The following is an 18,609-nucleotide window of genomic DNA, read 5'->3' as shown; positions in this document are numbered from 1 at the left end:
CAAACCAACTTCTAATAACTTTGAAATATTATAGATCTTGTTTTACCAGAAGGAATCCTCCAGCATGCCTCTTTCTGAGCAGTAAGGCAGCTCTTTCAAAATGTATCAAACTGATCATTCTCCTTAAACTACTTTTAAGTTCAGAGAGATAGTGAGACTGATATCTTGCTTTCATCAAGGCTCACCACCTTACTGCTCAAGTTAGTTTAACATGTGACGGAACTGATAAACTGAGAATGAATAAACTACATCTGTGCTTTTTATGACATCATTTCCTGATTCCTTAATTCCTAAGATGACTCAACTGAGGCAGGCCTATTTTTAAGTAAATTGGTCTATTTTTAGGAAAATTTGCCCCATCATGAAAACACGCCAAAAGCAGACTGCACAAAGGCCCTGAATAAGGGAAACCCAAAACTTGCTCAAAGAGTTACATTATCAGCATCCATGAATAAAATCAAATATATAGAGGAGAACGTGTGAAAAGGACACAGGAGCCAGACTGATGGCACACCCACTAGCCAATTACAGGATGTGAGCATCAAAAGAGAAAACTAACTCAACAAAAAGAAATTAAATAATCTGATTTTTAAAAGTAGGCAAAGGTTTTGAACAGCGGTTTTATCAGTTGAAGATATACATGTAACAAGGAAGCATATGAAAAGATGCTCATCATAATAAGCCATTTTGTGTGTCTGTGTGTGCCTGCTCAGTCATATCCAACTCTGCGACTCCATTAGGAAAATGTAAATTAAAAAGCCACAAAGCACATTATCTACTATCTATTAAAATGGTTAAAAAAAAAAAAGTGACACCATAATAACTGAGATGTTGACAAACTGCTGGTGGGAAAGCATGCATGAGTGCTCAAGTCCCTTCAGTCGTGCCCGACTCTTTGTGACCCCAGGGACTATAGCCCACCAGGTTCCTGTCCACGGGGATTCTCCAGGCAAGAATACTGGAGTGGGCTGCTATTCCCTTTGCCAGGGGATCTTCCCAACCCAGGGATCGAACCCACAGCTCCTGCATTGCAGATGAACTCTTTACTTCTGAACCACCAGGGAAGCCTGGTGGGAAATTTTCAAAAAGGCACAAATCAACTGGAAAATAGTTAAAAACACAATTACTATAAAGACCCAACAATCAGATCCCTTGTTATTTATCCAAGTAAAATGAAAACCTATACACAAATGTTCACAAGAGCTTTACTGTTCATCATCAAAACCTGGAAATTCAAATGTGTCTCAACAGGGGAATGGATAAACTGTGGTACATCCAAACAGTGCAACAGTATTCAAAACAAAAAGTAACAAACTCTTGACATATTCCACACCTTAGACAAATCTCAACTGCACCATGCTATTTGAAAAGAAGCAGACTTAAGTGGCTACATACTGTATGATTTCATATTACATATTCTGGAAAAAGCAAACCCTAAGGTTAAACAACAAACTGGAAGTTGGCAGGGGTGAAGGATAGGTGAACGGTTTGAAATCAAAGGGGTAGCAAAGGGAATTCAGGGGAGTTGGGGAGGATGACAGGATTTTTTTTAATTGTAGTGGCAATTATAAGGATCTATACATGTTAAAATTCAAAGAACTGTAAATCAAAGCATATGCTTCACCATTTATAAATTAATGAATTTAAAAAGAAAAATCAAGTTAAAATAACAACTGCAAAGGATCAAGTCCTTTAATCCCTTCAAACAGAAAACCAACATAAAATAACCCAAGAAGGTTTGAAACACCTGGACTAATCAACAGCATACATTTCCTGATACAATGCAATGAGAATTTACCACTACATCTGGGGTAATCCTGCTAAAAGGGCTTAATATAATTGTGAGGAAATGTCAGACAAGGCTAAACTGAGGCCATTCTGCAAAAACAACTGGTTTGGACTCCTCAAAAATGCCAATTACGCTTTTAAAAAAAACTCAGGAATGGGTTCAGATCAAAGAAGTCCAGTAAGAGAACTCCACACAACACAATCTTAGATAAGGACTTTATTATAGTTGGGATAAATGACAAAATTTCAGCGTGGTCCACTGATTAGGTAACAATATTGTGTCAATGTTAATTCTCTGATTTTGATTATTGCACTGTGATTATGTAAGAAAATTCCTTGCTTTGGAGAGGGAAAAAAACAAGTATTAGGGCATTACTCATAAATGGCTCAGGAAAAAAAAAAAAATTAAAAAGACAAAGAAAAAAAATAAGGTTGTGTTTACATTTGGCAAATCCGAGTGAAGGGTTTCCAGGAATTCTTTGTACTATTCTGCAACTTTTGTCTGAAATTATGTCAAAATTCAATTATTTTTAAAAATAAACATCCTTCAGCCTAAAAATAACAGATCAAGTTATCTAAAGGATAAAAATCACCATGAACACATTTAATAAAATTAAGAGTCATGGGAAAGCTCTTGGTACTTACTCAAAACTGACCAGAGAAGGGTGTCCTAGCACAAAGCCTGGAATTCTGGGTTCTACTGTGGCAAGAAACTAGCTTGATGCTGTTAAGCATCTCAACTACTGAAGCAACTCTCTCCCCTCGACTGCTTCCCTGCTCATCAAGGGTCTTTTGCCTATAAAATAGTGGCTTCACGTGCAGATCTGGCTATAAAAAAAATCATATTGACTTAGACATTATTCATATTTATAAACTGGGTTATCAATCAGGTTTCTGTGGTTCAGATTAATACCAGCATTTCCCAAATCCTATCAACTCTGGGTTATCAACTATAGTACTTTGGGACCCATAAGCCTGGGAACTATCCTCTAAAATGGCAGATTTAACAAGGCAGTATAACTGTGCACACTCTTAGCTAACAGCTTTTCTTTTAGCTATATTCCCTCATCTTGTCACAGCCTTGTTTCAATCAACAGATTTCATTTCTCATAAAGACACAACATCAAAACAAGTAAGAAACACTAATTCTATCTCAGAAAACTGCAAGAAACTTAAATATGACACCAACATAACCACTTCAAGGACACAAAAAAGGGGGAGATTGTTTTTATTTTCATGCTTTTTGAAGTCTTGACATGGAAGAGATAAACAGAGACCACAGGTAAAAACTTTAAATATGCAGACAGAAAAGAAGTCACTTTAGAAAGAACAAGGCTTTATTCATAACTTCAGGATTAAGGAGTCAAATCTTAAATAGGAAGTGTTCCATTCAGCACTTACTCAATTTCCTTATTTAGTGATATATATAGAATTTATGAGTTGGTTCTTAGTTCTGGCATGCTTAATTATCTTGCTTATAGAAATAGGATCTTAATACTTCATTTTCGGAACACTTTAAAAACAAAACCAATGCTTTTCCCTTCAAGGATGTGAAAGGTAGTTCCTATTTAAATCTGATTCATGGTTTTATAAAGCAAGAAGATTACTTATATTATTTCATTGTCCATATGCTGGATTCTAACATTCTTTTTGAGGGTAATGTGTTCAATGAAACAAACTTATAAAGACAGAATTCTTTCTCAATTTGTAAACCAAAATTTTAAAAGCAAAATCCTTATAGAGACAGGAAGACATTTTTATGACATAAGCAGCTACAACACTAAGCTGCTGGCACAGACCAAAACAATTAAGGAATAAATCATTACTTAACCTTTCAATACTCTGTTTGCTATATAATTTGTAAATATTTTAAATATACCTTCTTTTGCAACAAAAAGTAAGATTATCCCCAGCTTAACAGCTTTTGAAGATGTAAATATTACAAATAAAAAAAGGTAACTTTCCTACTGAATGTCCAATTATAAACTAACCCCTAATTTTCCTATCCCAAGGATATAAAAATGATCTAAAGTAGATTGAAGTGCCCTACAAGTTCATATTAAAAATGACTTTTCATATGCTCTTCCACTAAAGCAATCAATATAAAAAGAATGTAAAAGCGTGTTTAGTGCTTGAAGGTTTAGGTAACCTCCAAGGAATCACAACTTGCAAGCTTTTAAACCCAGAGCTATACAGTATATGAAAATACTAATGTCTCATAAAGAAAGCAAGCCAATAAACTTCTATTTGTAAATGCCCTAAATTTCAGTAATAACTCCATTCTCCATAATTTTTTATCTAAAACTTCAAAGCCATCAACTGTTTTCAGTTCTTCAAGTGAGCAACTGAAATAGTTGCATTTATTCAGGTTTAAAACTAAATTTCTCTTCTCTCAATGTGAAGGCAGACAGAACAGACAGTAAAAGTATTTTGTCCAACATCCTGACCCTACAGATGTGGAAACCATATACAACATGATCTCATGTCATCATCAATTCACCTTCTCCACCAGTAGCATCTTGGGAAATGTGAAGGTCTTCAAGCATCTCAGCCAGACTAATTCGAGGCGCTCCTTCATCATCTGTGTCACTTTCCACAGGAATGGTTGAATCTAAGACAAAATATAAAGAGAACTTCAAATAGATACGAATATGGAATATGCAAATACCTGCCCTCCCCATCATTACTACTATTTAACCATATTATATCTGTAGCACTTATATCACATCCAGAGCAGGCATTTAAATATGCACTGAATGACTGAACTTGCATAAATGTATGAATAACTACCCATTTGTATAGGGGTCAGCAAATTGAGGGAGCATGCTAGGATGCAAATTATATAAATGTAGCAAAGTAAACAATATTTTACTGTTGTGAAAGTTTGGGATTTTTTTTAGGGGGAAGATGGGTACATGTTTAGAGTAGTTTTAGAACACACAATAAAAGTCATTTATGGAATCGAAGTTTATGATATCAAGATACTCATACTGTAGTAATTATTTACAGAAGATACAAGTTAAATATTCCTTATTCACCAACCTCTATAAATGTTCACATTTTTTCTAATTGTTTCATCTTCTTCAAGATCTTCAAGGAAATCTTGGTATTGCCTACAGAAGGATAAAGAAACATTTAAGTATCTCTCCTTACCAAAAAGTATGAAGTTAATGTCTTCTTCATTTTCAGCATTACAAGCCAAGTGTGTTCCAAGTATTAAAATCTTTAAAAATAATAACTGAAATTCAAATATGGATCTTAACTAAATACTGACAGGTTTTTGAAAAATATTTTCCTTCAAAATTACCTGATTAATAAAAAACAATATATACTTGAATATAAGTGAAAGTCGCTCAGTTGTGTCTGACTCTTTGTGACCCCAATCACTACATAGGCCATGAAATTCTCCAGGCCAGAATACTGGAGTGGGTAGCCATTCCTTCCTGCAGGTGATCTTCCCAACCCAGGGATGGAACCCAGGTCTCCCACATTGCAGGCAGATTCTTTACCAGCTGAGCCACAAGGGAAGCCCAAGAACACTGGAGTGGGTAGCCTGTCCCTTCTCCAGCGGATCTTCCTGACCCAGGAATTGAACCAGGGTCTTCTGTACTGCAGGCGGATTCTTTACCAACTAAACTATCAGGGAAGCCACACTTGAATATAAGGTGACATTAAATATAAGACAATGAGAATACCCCTTCATACTTAACCCTCTCCCCCAAAAAATGTATAGCCAAGTTGAAATACAAACATTTTTAAGACTATATATGAAATAGTCAAATATGTACTTACAGTATCTATTTAATATTATATATTTATACATACGTACTTATTTTAAATTACACTATGAGACTATATTTTAGAAATACTGCTGTCTCCCACTCATATTTCAAGACAACTTTATTTAAACTTTTCACTTTCGTAGATATCAATACTATTAATGTCATCATTAAAGCCACTCTTCCAATCATCCAAAAAATTTTTCTAGAACACAGCATCTTCATTTCTCCTTAAATTGAAAACCAGCATATATGGTATCAAAGAGCTGTTTTCTTTCACACTAAATCATAGGTACTCATTTGTTCTCTGCGATATCAACAAAGTTATCATTATATCTTGTGGATTATACTCTGGACCCACAAGAACTCATTATATTTTCAAATGAAACATCTATAACAACACTGCAATTGTCAGGTCACAAATTAGGAAAAAATAACTAGATCTGTGTTAAAGGTCATTATATCTACTCATCCTGATCCAAACAACACACTGATAAGAAAACAAAACTAATATTGAGTGCAAGAAGCAACTGTGTGGTGACTATTTCTTGATGATATAAAAACCATAAAGATTTATCAAAAGGATTTCCTTTGAGACAACATAAAAAGTATAAACAAAGTGGGACCTTTCATCATCTGTATCCATGTTTTCTCTATCTCTTGCAAGCTCTTTCAGTTTCCAGTTCCTACGACGCTGACGTTTAGTTCGATCATAGCTCTTCTTGATTAATACCTAAAGAAATATTTCAAAAATTACAAAAAATGGGAACTAAGAAACAGGACCTCAAAAGCCAATAAAATTTTTTAAATGAAAGGTTATGGGAATGTCAGAAGGACCGCCAACTGATGATAGTGGTTATACCTCAAAGGAAAGGAGTACCTATCAAGAAGCAGTGTCAGAAGTTTCAACATTTTTATTAATGTACTTAATATTTTATGAGAATGCATTTAGCCTATGTGTATAACTGCTAAATTTACTAACTGAAATTTTCCAGCGACTGAGAAATTTTTATATTAAAAATTTCATGTTTCTGGTGGTTTTTTCCTTCTGTTACATCAAAGTTCAGTTTTCCGTTACCATTCATGTAAGTCATTCTGAAACACTATCAAAGGAAGACAGTTTTTTCTCCCTCATATTCCTACTAATAAATACTTATAGACTACATATATATATTCACAACTATATATCCTAGAACAATTTAATAGAGTGGGGATAAAATAATTTCACAAAATCTTATAAAATCATTTTAATCTTCTCTTTATGGCCTCTTTGAGAAATACCTATTTAGACTTACACCTAAACCATGTTTCTATTTCCTAATTTATTAATTAATAAAAGCAAAATTTGGTGATGAGGAGGGGAGTCCTTCTTATGCCACAACTTGATATCTGCCCACAGCTAAAGAGATCAATATTTATTTTAAAACATTAAGTTAAGCAAGCAGGAGATAGCCTTTCACATTTCACATTTGCTGTTGTTCCTGATACTTATAAACTCATGTTAAAAATTAACATTTTTTTTTCCCAGAAGTAATATCCTTTCTCTAAGAATTAATACTGTGAAGATTATTTTCAACTAATAATTATATTCAAACCTGAATGATGGTGTTAACTTTAAATGCCTTCTTAACAATACATGAGGGACTTTCCAGGCAGTGGTTAAGACTCCATGCTTCCAATGTAGGAAGCACGGGCTCGGTCGCCGGTCAGGGAACTAATAAGATCTATATGCTGCTGCTGCTGCTGCTAAGTCGCTTCAGTCGTGTCCGACTCTGTGCGACCCCATAGACGGCAGCCCACCAGGCTCCACCATCCCTGGGATTCTCCAGGCAAGAATACTGGAGTGGGTTGCCATTTCCTTCTCCAGTGCATGAAAGGGAAAAGTGAAAGTGAAGTTGCTCAGTCGTGTCCAGCTCTTAACAACCCCATGGACTGTAGCCTACGAGGCTCCTCTGTCCATGGGATTTTCCAGGCAAGAGTACTAGAGTGGGGTGTCACTGCCTTCTCTGAAGATCTATATGAGCTGCCGCCAAAAAATGAAGGAAAAAAACATGAAATAAACTGAGCCTAAAAGAATGAACAGAATAAAGGTCATCAGTTTTAGCTGCAAATTTATTTTTGCTCTATAGATACTATCATGTAATTTGACAAAATGAAAATTTGATAAGAGAAAACAAAGAACTCAATAAATCTTGGATTTTGAGATTAGCAAAGAATAATTATCTTAAATAAAGGTTTAGCTATTATAACTTAACTACAATTTCAAAAGAAATCTCTAAATTTATTATTTTCAAAAAATGTGAACTCGTGCATCTTCCCCATAAGAATTACATTAATCCTCGTCAACACAAGAAAAAGGGGGGGAAATCTAAAGCCTTACCACATCTGGGACTCTATCTGATTTCATTTTGTTGACATGCTCATCATTTAAGTTACAGTTGACCAAATCAAACCTGAAATGAAAACAATGAAACAATTAATGACACACTTACTCTTTTCATGTTGTTTTATAAAATGATCACCTAACAGTTCCTCCTAAGATCAAGCATTTAATATGCTTTCCCACTTCATAAGTTGTGCAGTGAATAGGCTTCTACAGATCATAGTAGACATAATAATGCATTCTATCTCTGAGTTTCACAAGTCATCCACTATTGCCCACCTTACCATACTCTTGTAAAAGAACAAAACAGATATATATCAGTCTAATGTAAGGATTCAGTTAGACGGCTCCATTTCATTTATAAACAACAAAAACAAAACACCCTTCATTCTCCAGTAAAAAGAACTGAAACCCCAAGAGCAAAAGTAATGTTTAAGGCAAGCTTATTAAGTTCTGCATCAGAATGGGCTATCCTATGCCTATAAAGACCCTTTACATATATAGGTGCCATATTTTAAAAGTGAAATTTATTTTAACAATAGCATATGCATAACAAAAAACCACTTGCTCCCCAAAAAACTATACACATAATCTTATCATAAAATTTCAGGGATCAATTGCTCAAAATCTTGTAACAAATGACTCTGAGACGATGGCCAAAATGGAATAATTATGAGCTTCTGTCCCATCAGTAATTTAATTTATTTATCAACAATAAAGTGAGCTATATGGCTTCTAAGAATTCTTAAATTCTTTTTAGGATAAACAACTTTATTCTAGATAGCTCTGCTGGCTCCCAGAGAAAATTTGCAATGCTAGTGGGCAGTTTAAAATAATATAAAATAATACAAACCCCAACACCAGGTCTCCAGGATTTAGCAGATGTCCCAAATGAGTGCGACAAAAATACTGTTTATCTGTATTCATTTCAGATGTTTTCTGTACCCAGACTTCCCCGAGGGTATGCTTAACAGGGAAGAAAATAAACTCTTCAATAATCTAGGCATAACTTAAAAAGCATCTCATAGAAAAGTTAAATACAATGTTGATTTTGGTTTCTGATTTTCATTTTAAATAAGACTGTTTGACTTTCCAGACCTCTGAAACACTGTCAAAATTAACCAACTACTGAACAATGAGTAGAGAAAAACTTATAAGTAATTCATAAAATAAATATTTTTGTTAAGATTTTATTCAAGGCTTCTAGAAAACATTAGCACTGTCACCTAAAAGCAGACACATATGTAGAACTTTCAAAAGAAATGTATTCACAGGGAGATCGCCCAACAAAGACTGAGCAAAAAGAATAAAGTATGTGTGTCCATGCGTGTGCTCAGTCACGCGTCCAACTCTTTGCGATCCCATGGACTGTCGCCCTCCAGGCTCCACTGTCCATGGGATCTTCAGGTATGAATACTGGAGTGGGGTGCCGTTTCCTTCCCCAGGGAATGTTCCCAACCCAGGGATTGAAACGCGTCTCCTGCATTGGCAGGTAGATTCTTTACCACTGCACACCTGGGAAGCCACTTACTAAAAAAGCAATCTTCATTTAAATACAGCAAATATCTTAAGTAACAGCTTATGTTTTACACATAAGGTTAAAAACACCAGAGTTCATAAAAAATAATCTAACAATCCCAGCAGCATCACTGCTACAACAGCACCCAAATCTTCATCAATTTTCTGAATGTCTACTATTTTGAGGCAAAACTTTTCAAAAAAACTATCATGGAAACATCATCTCAAGTTTGAACTTTTTAAGCAAAAAACCACTAAGGCCCTTTCCAACATGGAATTTTACAAGCAATTGTAAATGACATTTCAAATTTCCTGGCTGAAATAAGTATAGCCATGCCAATACCTTTTACTAACAAAAACAAACCCAAGTAAAATGGGATTCAGAGCAAAACACTAAGAATTATAGATTGAATTAAAGAAAGAAGAGGTAAAGATAGAGGAAAAAACTGAAGTAACAGACAGGCCCCGGATTTAGGGGAAAACTGGGGGAAAAAAGGAAAAAGGCAAATTACCAGGGAAAGACTAAATTCTAACAGTGTATTTTCTGAAAACAAAAAAAAATAATATCTAGCTTTATATATGTTGGAGAGGAAGTGGTGGTGTTTAAATGTTAAATGTTAAATAAGTGTTTGCTCTTAAATAATACTTTCATAGTAGAAGAAATTAGACTGACATGCTTGAAGAAATACCTGATTTCGGATATCGGGGTAAGAACTACACAATGTGATTTTAGAACACCTAAATGTTGTGGTGTTATCCCAAAACGTAAGGATGCTTTGAAAGACTAGTAAAGAAAGTCATGTCAAAGGATATAAGAATACACCTACAGGTATTAAGAAACTGAGTCAATAATTAATAATCTTTCAAAACAAAGCATCAGGCCCTGATGGATTCACTGGTGAATTCTAGCAAACATTTAAGGGAGATATACCATTTCTCTAGAATCTTCTCCAGAAGGTAGAAGCACAGGGAGCACTTCCTAGGGAGCACTTCCTAACTCATTTACAAGCCCAACATTACCCTAAAACCAATACCAAAGACATTACAAGGAAATAAACTACAGACCAATCTCTCATGAATATAGATTTAAAACTCAACAAAATATAAAAGAACTGTACACCATTACCAAGTGGAATTTAACATGTGTATGTAAGGCTACTTCAACATTTGAAAATCAAGTTAATGGAGCTCATCAGTCATTACCAACAGGCTAAAAATGAAAAAAAATCACATGATGATATCAATAGATAAAAAGCATTTGACAAAATCCAACACTCATTCATGATAAAAAACTCTCAGTAAACTAGAAATAGAGGGGAAACTTCCTTCACTTGATAAGAAGTATCTATTTAAAAATTATAACTAACATTATACTTAATGGTCAGAAACTTGGAGCTTTCCCTCTAAGATCAGGTACAAGGCAAGAATGTCCCCTCTCACTACTCATTTGCAATATCCTACTGGAAACCCTAGCTAATACAAAAGATAAGGAAATGAAAGATATATAGACCAGGAAGGTGAAAATAAAATATGTAATCATTTTGTGTGATTATAACCTGTCAACGTGGATTCATAAATTGTAACAAATGTACCACTCTTTTGGTGGGAGAAAAGCAATGATAATGGAGGAGGCTACCAACGTGTGGAGGCAAGGGGTATACAGGAAATCTTTTACCTCCCCTTAATTTTGGTATGAACCTAAAACTGCTCTAAAAAAATTCTTTCTCCAGGCAATCTTGACCCAGGGATCAAACCCTGGTCTCCTGCATTGCAGGTGGATCCTTTATCATCTGAGGTACCAGGGAAGCCCCCTTTCCAACCTCCCCTCAAAAAGTAAAAGTTATTAAAAAAAAAAAAAACTTTTTCAAAGGACAGAAACTATTCTGAAAAGGCTGCTACTGGCTACATTTGAGGCAATCTGAGTAGAAGGGAGGGAGGCAGCAAGGGAAGGAAAGAGGAGGGAGAAGGCAGGAACAAAGGGAAAAAATTCAAAAATTCAACGGAGATATCTGGCTATCGAACAATCAAACATTACTTGCCTCTTGATAAATCACAAAAGGTATATATCATCACCTCTGAAATGTTCTGACAAAAAAAAATTAACCTAAATTTAAATGAGATTTCAGATCCACTTTTAAAGGAAATATAAGAGATTATGAAGCAAGTTAAATAACATCATGAGGAAATGAGAATATAAATCCACAAAATAAATGCCCTAGTTGCCTTAGAAAGTTGGTGTCATAAAAAAAATAAATTAGAAAAAAAGAGCGGATACTATTATTAATATTTAAGAGGTAATATTCAAATTTAATGTACAGTCAGTCCCCAATTAGGTACTGGTTTGAACAAACCATAAAAGACACTTTGGGACAAATGAAGAAACTGGCAAGCTATATAGTTGATATGTAAGACAATACTTTGATTATGTAGCAAATGTTTCTAGGTTTTAGAGATGCATATTGAAGTATTCACTATTTAGTGAATATATATATATAATTCAAAATGTTTGAAATTTTTTAAAAAGCGAAAGAGGATTAAGCTTCTCATTTGCTCCTTCTATACAAAAAGTAAAAGAAATACTTTTTCATAATAATATTTTAATATTAAAGGGAAAGAATTAACTTACCAGACAGTATAAGTCTGATAGTTTTCACCACAATGGCCACATGTTAAAAGCAAATGGCATACAAACACAAAACGCATTTTTAACTGAATGTGGTGTTAGCTTATTTGAAACCACATTTTGGAATTACTAACAACAAAAAAGGAGTGAGAGAGGGAGACTAAAACAGTAAGTTAGGATTAGGGGAAGGTGAACAGGATGGAACTTACCTTTTTTGATATCATTCCAGCACCTGCACTGCGTTTTATATCTCGGACTATGCTGCATTCCATAACAATAAACTCCTCCAGTTGTTTGGGATGGCATAAACTATTGAAAGGGTGACTCCAGAAAGTGTTCCCATCAATATCTGCAACTAAGGAAACACAGAACATTAAAGAACAAAAGAACTGAAGTATTTCAAAAGCCATCAAATGTGTTAACTAGGAAGAAGTTGGTACAGTGAACTGGGAAGCAGCAGGTCAACAGAAACCAGAGTGGCAACTCACACTGCAGGGGACATCATTTATTCCTATACATCAACCCCAAATTTCCCAGAGAGTAAGAGAAATACCAGGTGTCAAAAATATCTTAAGTAGCTACTAACAAGTACCTTTAAACTAAGATCAGATCCAATCAGCTGTATAGCTGTTTCATGTGCTGGCATTTTATTTGACACATTATCAGCCATCTTAGGTGTTTAGTTTATGGGAAATAAATTTCTACCTGACAGATGTTCATCCCAATACTGCAAACAGAATTTTGACTGATGAATTCTAATTGATAAGGATAATAAATGACTTTCTAGAAAATATCAAAATAAATTCAATGTTTTATAACAGAAAACTTGTATTACAGTAAACATATGAAAAAGATCAAGTAGAAGATGCAACCAAGTACTGAGAGACACCTATCAATATAGGGTCTTCTTTTAAGTCAAACATTCCAAACTTTATGCATATGCTCTACACTAAAATTTGATAATGAACTTAAATAATTAGTCATAAAAAAATAAAAGAGGTAAATAAGTCCAGTTCAGTAAAAACAAATGGGATAAGACTAATAAAACCTTAAAAATTCAAAGAAATTTTTCTTCAAAAAAAAAAAAGGGCAACTTACCAAATGTGTTAAAAAATTCCAGTGTTTTAAAACACTGTACAGTATTAATTTTAACTAATTTTTTAAAACAATATTACTGAGAATACTTGATAAAATTAACATTAACAAATTATTACTGCTTTTTAAATAGAAGTGTCAAGGCAGTTTCTAAAACTTACCTTGTAGGGTATTTGGATCTATGAGGTGGATGACACTTGTTACTCGAATACACACACAAATCTGGTTCATGTTTCCCAGGCTTTGTGCCAGTTTTGGAGACAGACAAACAACATTATCCTAGGAATAAGAACTAACATTTAGTGTGAAGCAAATTTAAGTAGGAGTCTTTGATAAACATTCATCAATGTAAACCTGATCAAAGTGCATTTGATCAAACCAAAATGTCATTTTTAATTCTATGTATCAACAAATGGCCTAAGAGAATCAGACCTTGCAGAAACAGAAAATAAGCTATAGCGTAAGACGGAGATAACTGTCTTAATAAAATGGCTTTAAGAAGTATTTTAAAGATCCTAGTCACCAAGCTATTTACTTCATTTCTATTTTATTGAGGTGTGAATGCTTGCTTATTACTCTGTGTTAATACAGTGTGACTTCATTCACTCTCCATAAAAATTTCAGGAGGAGCCGTATATTCCTCCTTCTTGTCTACATGTACCAATGTGTAATCAAAGATCCAATGCCCCCCCAAGAGCATATATGCCTATGTGTGCACCAGGACATACTAACACTGATGTGGCTATCTGTTTTTAAGCTGTTATTAAAATATAAAAGGGATCTGGATTATATTTTAAGCTGTATCTATTCACAATCATAGGCCCCCCCACTGAAAGGACTTTCTGTACATCCTTAATGGCACCTAGCTCAGTCCTTTTTTTTTTTTCCTGAGACTTACTAAGATTCTCCAAAGATTAATGAAAAAACTTCTTTACACTGTGTATTCATTCAGATACCTATACGAATCACTGAAAGCACTTAATACACAAGGCCTAAATATGTCCTCTCACCTAGATTCACTGTTTTATTTAAACTGGGGGTCTGCAAAATAAGACCCTGAGGCAAATGTTTGTAAATAAAGTTTTCCTGGAACACAGCCTCAGACCTTCATTTACCTATTATCTATGGCCACTTTTGTGCAACAACAGCACAGCTGAGTAGTTGCAAAACAGACTATATAACCTAAAAATTGCAACTATTTACTATCTGGCCAAAAAAAATTTGCTGACTCTGTTTAAGCCATCATTTCATGGTACTATACTAAACCATAATTAGTGATAACAGATTTAAAGCCTTAGAGTCACAGACCTAGGTACAAATCCTGGCTTCTTTTTGTTGTTAACTTTGGGCAAATGATGTAACCTCCCCAAGCTTCATAACATACATCACACCTGTATGTTATGTATGAAAGTTGTAAAGAGAGGAAATTCTAAGTTCTTATGAGGAGAAAAATATTTTCTAATTTAATTTTATATCTGTATAAAATAATGAATGGTCATTAAAAAAATGATAATCTATCTAAGTATTATTCAGATATTCTTAAAATCACAAAAATAATTCAATGCTCTCCTTCCAGAATATTCTTTAATTTTATCATGCCAAAATACAGTTTGCACACATTCCACAAAGTGGCTCACTGATAAGTAATTTCCTATATTCACAGTTTCACAGAACTATCATGTGTCCACTAGGACTGCAAAGTTTAAGAAATATATGCCTTAAAAACTGCAATAAGACCTTTTAATTAGTACACCAAAAATTTATAATTTTAAGCATCATTACTCAAATCTTTTTAACATGACTAAAATGTGTCAGAAATCATTAAGAAGTTATTCTAAATGTTTAACCAATCCCAGAAGGAAACCAGGAGCTAATAATTACATATAAACCAATTAAGGACATGGATTAATTAAATGAGAAAAAGTACCTTGCATATTGGAACAATTTCCACAGAAAAAGTGCTTTTGTAATTGTATGTATTACTATGGATATCCTGAGAGATCAGTCTCTGTGAGGCTTTGTATCTGTTAAGAGAAAAAGTTAACCATTATAAAAAGGCAAAGGTTTTTGTTTGTCTAATCTTGGGAATATAAATTTTCATTAAATCATCACTGTCCAAGGTCTGAAACAGCTTCCTGATGCCTGTTATGAGGAAGTCTCAGTTCATCCACTTCATTTATAAATTTTCACCAGTCTTATTACACTCTATCTGTTTCCAAGTTTATCCCCTGAAAACCTCCAAAACATGCCCATGGCTTAGACCAAGCAAGTCTACATATATCACCCATTAAAAGCCACACTAATGTCCACTCCAAGTCATTGTTTACACCAATCTCACCCTTCAGTACAAACTCTACTTTTGAAAATTTCCCATTTTAGGAGCTTAAGTCCTCCCACCTCCATAAAGTTTCTCCCCAAAGTCCTTTAACCTTGTTCTTCTTTTTTCTTATTTAAATACATTGAATCAGTGGTTCAGGACTACAGTGCTTACTATCACAGACTGAGTCTAGCTCCCCAAAGATTCCTAATGCTCTTTGGCTAATACTTCTGTTAAAAGTAGCTAATCCAACAAATGCTTACTAATTGTGCAAGTAATCCTACTATAGTTTTACATATTTTAAGGTAAGTTGCCTAAGCCTGAAGAATGGATGTGACCTACGTTCATTCCCTGTTGCCTGGATTTAATCACATGTAGGTTTCAGAACATACCTAGTGGGGACGGTACACTGAAGAAATTCTACCATCTTCTGAGCATGTTGTTTTGAGGAATAATAGAAATCCAGACCATCTTTTAAAGAAAAAAGCCATATTAAAGTAATACTGCAAAGATTTTCTTCTACTAATATGACTATATCACAAATTAAATGCATATTAAATAATCAAATTATAATTTTCTTGCCATAGCACACTCAGAATGCCATATCACTTAAGACTTGTTTGACAAAAGGATAGATAAATCAGACAAATGCAAACAAAATAAAACAAGATTCATAACTTAAACTTCAGACAAAATTCAAGGTCAAAATGGAAGAGAAAAATATTAAACAGGACAAAAAAGGGTATTTTATGTAATAAATGGAACAATCCACCACGAAAACAACAGAAATGCATGTAATAGCATAGTGCTGAGATACAGAAATCATTAAACTACTAAAAAGAAAAAACTGACAAATGCTAACACATGCAATCATTGAGAGAGACTAGTATAAGACTATCAAAACCAAAATGATCGAAAAATGAAATGTGCTGTGCCGAGTCGCTCAGTTGTGTCCAACTCTTTGCAACCCCATGGACTGTAGCCCACTAGGCTCCTCTGTCCATGGAGACTCTCCAGGCAAGAATACTGGAGTGGGTTGCCATACCCTCCTCCAAGGGATCATCCCAACCCAGGAGTCGAACCCAGGTCTCCCACACTGCAGGCAGATTCTTTACCATCTGAGTCACCATGGAAGCCCAAACTGACCCAAAATAGGAAGGATACACAGAACTTGAATAACCAACTATCAAGGTTGATTTAACTGAGATTATAGAACGTGATCCAAGAAAGAATACCTATTATTTTCAAAAAATTGATAGAATATTCATAAAATAATCACAAAGATTAAATATTAAAACTTTCATGATTCAGAAGACACTATTATAAATAGATACCACATATCCTAATTTTAAAACATATTACAAAGTTACAGTCATCAAAACAGTGTGGTATAGACAAAAAGGCAAGTCTACAGAATTAACCCACACATACACAGTCAATTGATCATGAACAAGTGTGCCAAGAATACACAGTGGGAAAATGATAATACCTTCAACAAATGGCACTGGGAAAACTGGATATCCACATGCAAAAGAATGAACTGAACTCTTGTCTTATATCATTAACAAAAATCAACTCAGATTAAAAAGACTCAAACTAGGACCTGAAACTGTAGAACTTCTAGAAGAAAATATGGAAAAAGCTTCATGACATCAGTCTTAGAAATGATTTCATGGATGACACAAAAAGAAAAATAAACAACTGAGGCTACATCACACCAAAAAAGCTCACACACAGCAAAAGAAACAATCACCACAGTAAAAGGGCAATCTACAGAATGGGAAAAAATATTTGCAACCATGTATCTGAAAAGCAGTTAATCTCCAGAATCTATCAGGAATTCCTATGACTCATGGGCAAAAAAAAAAAAACCTGAAACGCCAATAAGAAATGGGAAAGGAATAAGACATTTCTCCAAAAAAAGATGTACAAATGGCACAGACATATGAAAAAAGCTCAATGTTGCTAATCATCAAGGAAATGCAAATCAAAACCACACTGAGTTTACACTTCACTGCTTTCAGGATGGCTATTATCAAAGAAAAAAAAAGACACATACTAGTGAGAATATGAAGATACTGGAACTCTTGTACACTACTACTAAGGCAAATATAAAACAGCACAGTCACTACGGAAGACAGTGCAGATGTTCTTCATAAACTTAAAATCAGAACTATCAAATGATACAGTAATCCTTCTTCTAGGTATTTATCCAGAATAAATACCTAAGTATATTTATCCAAACTATATTTATCCAGAATAAATACTTAGGTATTTAAGAAGTGAAATCAAGATCTCCTATGTTTATTGAGGTATTATTCACTATAGCTAAGAAAATGGACATTTAGGTTGTTTCCACAACAGATGAATGGATAAATTGTGATATATACCTCCAATGGAATATTATTCAGCCTTAAAAAGGAAGGAAATTCTACAACATGCAACAACATGGATGAACATTGAGAACACTGTGCTAAGTGAAATAAGCCAGTCACAGAAGAACAAATACTGCATGATTCTATTTATATGAGGTACCTAAAATAGTGAAAATCATAGAGTAAGAGTGGAACTACGGTTGCCAGAGAGAAAGGAGAAATGAGGAGTGACTAGTTAATGGGCATAAAATTTCAATCAAACAAGATGATTCAGCTAGAGATCTGCTATATAACACTATACTTACTCAACTATAAGGTATTATACACTATTATACACTTAAAATTTCAAGAGGGTAGTTTTCATGTTGTGTTATCATAATTAAAAAAAAAAAAAAGAAAGAACCAATTAAGAAAATGAAAATACAGACCAGGAGAAAATATTAACAAATCATATGTGAAAAGGGGCTTATATCTAGTGCATATTTTAATAAATCTTACAACTTAAGACAAACAACACAATCAAAAGTGGCAAAATATTTAAACTGCTGTTTCACAAAAAAAGTACAGAAATGATAATAAGGTCATGAAAAGACAATTAAGATCATCAGTCATTAGGGAAAAGCAAATTAAAACCACAATGAGATACCACTTCATCCCCTAGAATAGCTATTTATACAAAGAAACAATAGCAAGTGATGTAGAAACTGGAACCTTCAGAGACTGCTGACAGG

The 18,609-nt window shown here is 34.1% G+C and overlaps 1 protein-coding gene across 16 annotated transcripts in view; it reads right to left on the bottom strand.

The window, feature by feature from the left end:
- Nucleotides 1-18,609, bottom strand: part of NMD3 (NMD3 ribosome export adaptor) — a 288,544-nt gene that overhangs the window by 254,792 nt on the left and 15,143 nt on the right. For all 16 annotated transcript variants that reach the window (XR_014076997.1, XR_014076994.1, XR_014076998.1 and 13 more), the window contains exons 8-16: nt 15,896-15,974; nt 15,114-15,210; nt 13,348-13,465; nt 12,301-12,446; nt 8,804-8,916; nt 7,948-8,020; nt 6,194-6,300; nt 4,831-4,901; nt 4,289-4,399 (exon numbers count right to left, since the gene is read on the bottom strand). Coding sequence is in view for 4 of the 16 variants with exons in the window: in XM_081570730.1 (XP_081426856.1) it covers nt 4,289-4,399; nt 4,831-4,901; nt 6,194-6,300; nt 7,948-8,020; nt 8,804-8,916; nt 12,301-12,446; nt 13,348-13,465; nt 15,114-15,210; nt 15,896-15,974 (915 nt within the window). In the remaining 12 variants the exon portion in view is untranslated. The remainder of the gene's footprint in view (nt 1-4,288; nt 4,400-4,830; nt 4,902-6,193; nt 6,301-7,947; nt 8,021-8,803; nt 8,917-12,300; nt 12,447-13,347; nt 13,466-15,113; nt 15,211-15,895; nt 15,975-18,609) is intronic.

Source organism: Giraffa tippelskirchi, chromosome 2 (genome assembly GCF_054371585.1).
Source record: "Giraffa tippelskirchi isolate mGirTip1 chromosome 2, T2T-mGirTip1v1.2.pri, whole genome shotgun sequence".
NCBI classification, from domain to species: domain Eukaryota; kingdom Metazoa; phylum Chordata; class Mammalia; order Artiodactyla; family Giraffidae; genus Giraffa; species Giraffa tippelskirchi.
The sequence above is the reverse complement of the archived record's forward strand: the minus strand, read 5'-3'. Positions and strand labels throughout refer to the sequence as shown.